The following is a 6,090-nucleotide window of genomic DNA, read 5'->3' as shown; positions in this document are numbered from 1 at the left end:
TTATTCTCTTAATATTTACACTTTATTTTTTTAATATTTACACTTTATTCTTTAATATTTACACTTTATTCTCTTAATATTTACACTTTATTCTTTAATATTTACACTTTATTCTCTTAATATTTACACTTTATTCTCTAATATTTACACTTTATTCTCTAATATTTACACTTTATTCTTTAATATTTACACTTTATTCTCTAATATTTACAATTTATTCTTTAATATTTACACTTTATTCTCTAATATTTACACTTTATTTTTTAATATTTACACTTTATTCTCTTAATATTTACACTTTATTCTCCTAATATTTACACTTTATTCTCTCATATTTACACTTTATTTTTTAATATTTACACTTTATTCTTTAATATTTACACTTTATTCTTTAATATTTACACTTTATTTTTTAATATTTACACTTTATTCTTTAATATTTACACTTTATTCTCTTAATATTTACACTTTATTCTCTAATATTTACACTTTATTCTTTAATATTTACACTTTATTCTCTAATATTTACACTTTATTCTTTAATATTTACACTTTATTCTCTAATATTTACAATTTATTCTTTTAATATTTACACTTTATTCTCTTAATATTTACACTTTATTCTCTTAATATTTACACTTTATTTTTTAATATTTACACTTTATTCTTTAATATTTACACTTTATTCTCTTAATATTTACACTTTATTCTCTAATATTTACAATTTATTCTTTTAATATTTACACTTTATTCTTTAATATTTACACTTTATTCTTTAATATTTACACTTTATTCTCTAATATTTACAATTTATTCTTTAATATTTACACTTTATTCTCTAATATTTACACTTTATTCTTTAATATTTACACTTTATTCTCTAATATTTACAATTTATTCTTTTAATATTTACACTTTATTCTCCTAATATTTACACTTTATTCTCTCATATTTACACTTTATTTTTTAATATTTACACTTTATTCTTTAATATTTACACTTTATTCTCTTAATATTTACACTTTATTCTGTAATATTTACACTTTATTCTTTAATATTTACACTTTATTCTCTTAATATTTACACTTTATTTTTTAATATTTACACTTTATTCTTTAATATTTACACTTTATTCTCTTAATATTTACACTTTATTTTTTAATATTTACACTTTATTCTCTAATATTTACACTTTATTCTCTAATATTTACACTTTATTCTTTAATATTTACACTTTATTCTCTAATATTTACACTTTATTTTTTAATATTTACACTTTATTCTCTTAATATTTACACTTTATTCTCCTAATATTTACACTTTATTCTTTAATATTTACACTTTATTCTTTAATATTTACACTTTATTCTCTTAATATTTACACTTTATTCTTTAATATTTACACTTTATTCTCTAATATTTACAATTTATTCTTTTAATATTTACACTTTATTCTCTTAATATTTACACTTTATTCTCTAATATTTACACTTTATTCTGTAATATTTACACTTTATTCTCCTAATATTTACACTTTATTCTCTTAATATTTACACTTTATTTTTTAATATTTACACTTTATTCTTTAATATTTACACTTTATTCTCTTAATATTTACACTTTATTCTCTAATATTTACAATTTATTCTTTTAATATTTACACTTTATTCTCTTAATATTTACACTTTATTCTCTAATATTTACACTTTATTCTCTAATATTTACACTTTATTATCTAATATTTACACTTTATTTTTTAATATTTACACTTTATTCTCTAATATTTACACTTTATTCTCTAATATTTACACTTTATTCTCTAATATTTACACTTTATTCTCTAATATTTACACTTTACCCACTGGTGAGTGAGGGTCAGCCTGGCATGTCGCTGGCGTTGGCAGACCAGCCGGGTGTCCACTCGTCCCCCCCGAGACACGGAGGTCCAAAACCATGGCCACACTCACAGCCTCTATGGTGCCGGCGGTGCGGATGAGTGTTTTGCCCAATGTCCGGTTGTGCCACAGCTGGAACAGGCGTCGCCATCTCGTCCCTCCCGCGCTGTGGCGGTCCCGAGTCACATGGTCGGCCATGTATCCATGGTGTGAAATAAAAGATGGGTGTGGCCAACTTCAACACAACTTTATTGATTACAAAGAAAGGACACGCCCGCTGGCATCCAGTATGTTGGCATCACATCCAGAATGATCCATTAGCAGGGCACATGGTTGGCAAATCATGACAACATTTCAAGGGAACAAATAGAAGCTAGCATGTTAGCAATAGCCTTCCGTGCCAACACAGGAAGAGGGCGGGATGTTGGCAAACAGTCCCTTTAGGAAAACAATACAGAGCAGAATACGAGTAAATATGACAAGCGTTACCAGTAGGGGGCATCAGCCACACGCCACCTGTACGCCCTCAATACCCATAAACACACGTGGAACGTTAGCCACACGGATATCATGGAATACACATCAAAGCATCCATCCCATAGCGATACTGCCCTGATATCATGGATGGATGCGCCCGCCCCCACTTTACATGGGATGCAGCAGGAAGCCACTGAACACGTTAGACCAATAATTTGTAAGTTCATCGTCACTATCAGCATTGATATACACCTTCTCTCCATCCTCCAGGTCAACCATCCTGCTGCTGGAGGCCATGTAGTACTTCCCTGTGATGTTGGTGTCGTCATACACGTCCATCAGCCTCTCTCTGTTCCCATCCTTCTCCTTATACACACGTAGATTAATCCTCTTACCAACTGATAGGTAGTTCAAGGTGAAGAAGTAGGCGCCCTTGTAGGGGGCTGTGAAAATGCCTGCAGGGGGACAATCACACCTTCATTAGTGCCCCCCCCCCCAGTGATGCTGACTCTAGAGGTAAGGAGCGATGAAGAAATGCTATGCTAGTTAGCAGTCAGGTGGCATCCTACCTGTGTTGGCATCATAGGCGTTACCCATGTTGGTGCGCACGTTGCCAAACATCACCTTGCCATCACATGTCTTTGTGTTGCCCCCTACTGCTGCAAACCACACCTTACGTTTGTCTGCAGGACACATCAGGTGTCAGGTCATAGGTCACCTACACTCCTATGACCTTTACCCTTTCTCACCTACCTGACATGCCATCCAGCTTGTCCACACGTGTGGTTAGATCCTACAAGTACATGAGTATAAGTACTACTGCAGTACTTGGTGTCTATATGCTAATCAAGTACCCAGGTGTGTTTTATCTACCTGAATGGTGATGTGGTTTGCAGTCTCCGCAGTCATCAGGTGGTCCACACGTGCCTTTAGATCCTATGAGAGTACATGTTGTATGTAATACTGCAGTACTTCCTGTCTATACATGCTAATCAAGTACCCAGGTGTGTTTTATCTACCGGAATGGTTTTGTTGTTTGTGTTCTCTGCAGTCTTCAGGTGGTCCACATGTGCAGTGAGAATCTAAAAGAGTACATGGTGTAGTACTACTGCAGTACTTGGTGTCTATACATGCTAATCAAGTACCCAGGTGTGTTTTATCTACCTGAATGGTGTTTTCATTTGCAGTCTCTGCAGTCTTCAGGTGGTCCACACGTGTGGTTAGATCCTATGAAAGTACATGAGTAGAAGTACTACTGCAGTACTTGCTAATCAAGTACCCAGGTGTGTTTTATCTACCTGAATGGTTTTGGTGTTTGTGGTCTCTGCAGTCATCAGGTCTTTCACACTTACAATCAGATCCTAGAAGTACAAGAGTAGAAGTACTACTGCAGTACTTGCTAATCAAGTCCCCAGGTGTGTTTTATCTACCTGAATGTTGATGTGGTTTGTGGTCTCCGCAGTCATCAGGTGGTCCACACGTGCCTTTAGATCCTATGAGAGTACATGTTGTATGTAATACTGCAGTACTTATACATGCGTGTACATGGAAGTGTGCAGGTGCTTTTACCTTGGCGGTGTCGGTCTCTTCCTCCACCTGTGGGAGTGTACACTGTGGGTTATACTGCAGTACTTTCTGTGCATGTACAAACTGTATGAAGGACACGAACATCACGGGAATGAAATGCTGTCATCGTGAGGAGAAGGAACGTTGGTGTGGGGAAGTATTTCCTCGGCGCACCGCTCGATCGTGGTGAAATCATGACCAACGCTGAAGCGCCTCCTCCCGACTAAACACAGGCTGGAACCTCCTCTTACGGAGCGTGAATGGAAGCTAGCCGGGTTAGCTTGGTTTAGCATGCTAGTGGGCTGCCTGATATGCAGGTGATACATGTACACAGTCAGGAACTACCTTCCTGTCACGTGTCACCATGAACAACTAACATGGATTCATCCATTCATTCCTGCAGCTCCAGTTAGTTTATCCTCATCAGTCATCAAGATGAAAGCTGCATCTGCGTGTGGAGCTTGAAACGCAAGCACCAATCAGGATGGGAGCGACAATGTCAGCTGACCCGTGTGGGACGACGTCTACAAAGTGACCTTTACGTAATCCACCCAAACGACCTTGGCCATCGACCGCTAGCTTGCTATTGACCTTCACATGGAAGTGTTAGCAGATGTGCAGCAAGCGACCATAATATGCTAAGTTTGCAAAGCAACGCTGATCTGTATCTGTTCACCCACCTCAATGACCTGTATCCGTAGCTGGACTCCAATGGGCGGAGCTTAACCCCACAGTGGGCGTAGCTGAGCCGGAAAATGGGTGGGCCTTAAATCTGGACATTATTTTAACTTTGAAATGGCATGAATTGATCAGACCCGATAACATAGCTAGTTAGCTACGCCAGTTAGCTGCACGTGCATCTTGTACGACTGAGACAGTCAATGCGTGAGTGACATAGCTAGTTAGCTAGCTAATTAGCTACGGCAGTTAGCACAATTGCATCTTATACGGTTGAGTCGGTCAATGTGCGAGTCACATAGCGAGTTAGCTACGCCAGTAAGCATAAGTGCATCTTGTATGGCTGAGACGGTCAATGCGTGAGTTACATAGCTAGTTAGCTACACGTGCATCTTGTCCGGCTAGGACAGTCAATGCGAAAGTTACATGGCTAGTTAGCTACACCAGTTAGCTACACGTGCATCTTGTACGGCTGAGACAGTCAATGCGCGAGTTACATAGCTAGTTAGCTAGCTTGTTAGCTACACGTGCATCTTGTACGGCTAGGACAGTCAATGCGAAAGTTACATGGCTAGTTAGCTACACCAGTTAGCTAAACGTGCATCTTGTACGGCTGAGACGGTCATTGCATGAGTTACGTAGCTAGTTAGCTACACCAGTTAGCTACACGTGCATCTTGTACGGCTGAGACGGTCAATGTGCGAGTCACCTAGCTAGTTACCTAGCTAGTTAGCTACGCCAGTTAGCTACACGTGCATCTGGTACGACTGGGTCAATGTGCGAGTCACATACCTAGTTAGCTACGGCAGTTAGCTAAACGTGCATCTTATACGACTGAGACAGTCAATGCGAACGTTACATAGCTAGTTAGCTACGCCAGTTAGCATAAGTGCATCTTGTACGACTGAGACAGTCAATGCGAACGTTACATAGCTAGTTAGCGAGCTAGTTACCTACGCCAGTAAGCACAAGTGCATCTTATACGGCTGAGACGGTCAATGCGTGAGTTACATAACTAGTTAGCTACGCCAGTTAGCTGCACGTGCATCTTGTACGGCTGAGAGAGTCAATGTGCGAGTTACATAGCTAGTTAGCTAGCTTGTTAGCTACACTTGCATCTTGTACGGCTAGGACAGTCAATGCGAAAGTTACATAGGTAGTTAGCTAGCTAGTTACCTACGCCAGTAAGCACAAGTGCATCTTGTACGGCTGAGACGGTCAATGCGTGAGTCACATAGCTAGTTAGCTACGGCAGTTAGCTAAACGTGCATCTTATACGGTTGAGTCGGTCAATGCGTGAGTTACATAGCTAGTTAGCTCTGCCAGTTAGCATAAGTGCATCTTGTATGGCTGAGACGGTCAATGCGTGAGTTACATAGCTAGTTAGCTACACGTGCATCTTGTCCGGCTAGGACAGTCAATGCGAAAGTTACATAGCTAGTTAGCTAGCTAGTTAGCTACGCCAGTTCGCGAC

General features: G+C 38.3%; 1 protein-coding gene across 1 annotated transcript; it reads right to left on the bottom strand.

Annotated features, from left to right (window-relative positions):
• Nucleotides 1–2,196: 2,196 nt before the first annotated feature.
• LOC129185760 (uncharacterized) lies at nucleotides 2,197–4,172 on the bottom strand. The gene is made up of 10 exons (XM_054783191.1): nucleotides 4,042–4,172; nucleotides 3,942–3,968; nucleotides 3,803–3,865; nucleotides 3,671–3,733; nucleotides 3,537–3,599; nucleotides 3,392–3,454; nucleotides 3,246–3,308; nucleotides 3,126–3,165; nucleotides 2,942–3,055; nucleotides 2,197–2,827 (listed from the first exon to the last, which is right to left on the bottom strand). The coding sequence occupies exons 1-10, from the start codon at nucleotides 4,132–4,134 to the stop codon at nucleotides 2,541–2,543; spliced, it is 876 nt and encodes a 291-aa protein (XP_054639166.1). The 5' UTR covers nucleotides 4,135–4,172; the 3' UTR covers nucleotides 2,197–2,540.
• Nucleotides 4,173–6,090: the final 1,918 nt, after the last annotated feature.

Source organism: Dunckerocampus dactyliophorus, chromosome 7 (genome assembly GCF_027744805.1).
Source record: "Dunckerocampus dactyliophorus isolate RoL2022-P2 chromosome 7, RoL_Ddac_1.1, whole genome shotgun sequence".
Classification (NCBI taxonomy): domain Eukaryota; kingdom Metazoa; phylum Chordata; class Actinopteri; order Syngnathiformes; family Syngnathidae; genus Dunckerocampus; species Dunckerocampus dactyliophorus.
Note: the sequence above shows the minus strand (reverse complement) of the source record. Positions and strands in the feature narration are given on the sequence as shown.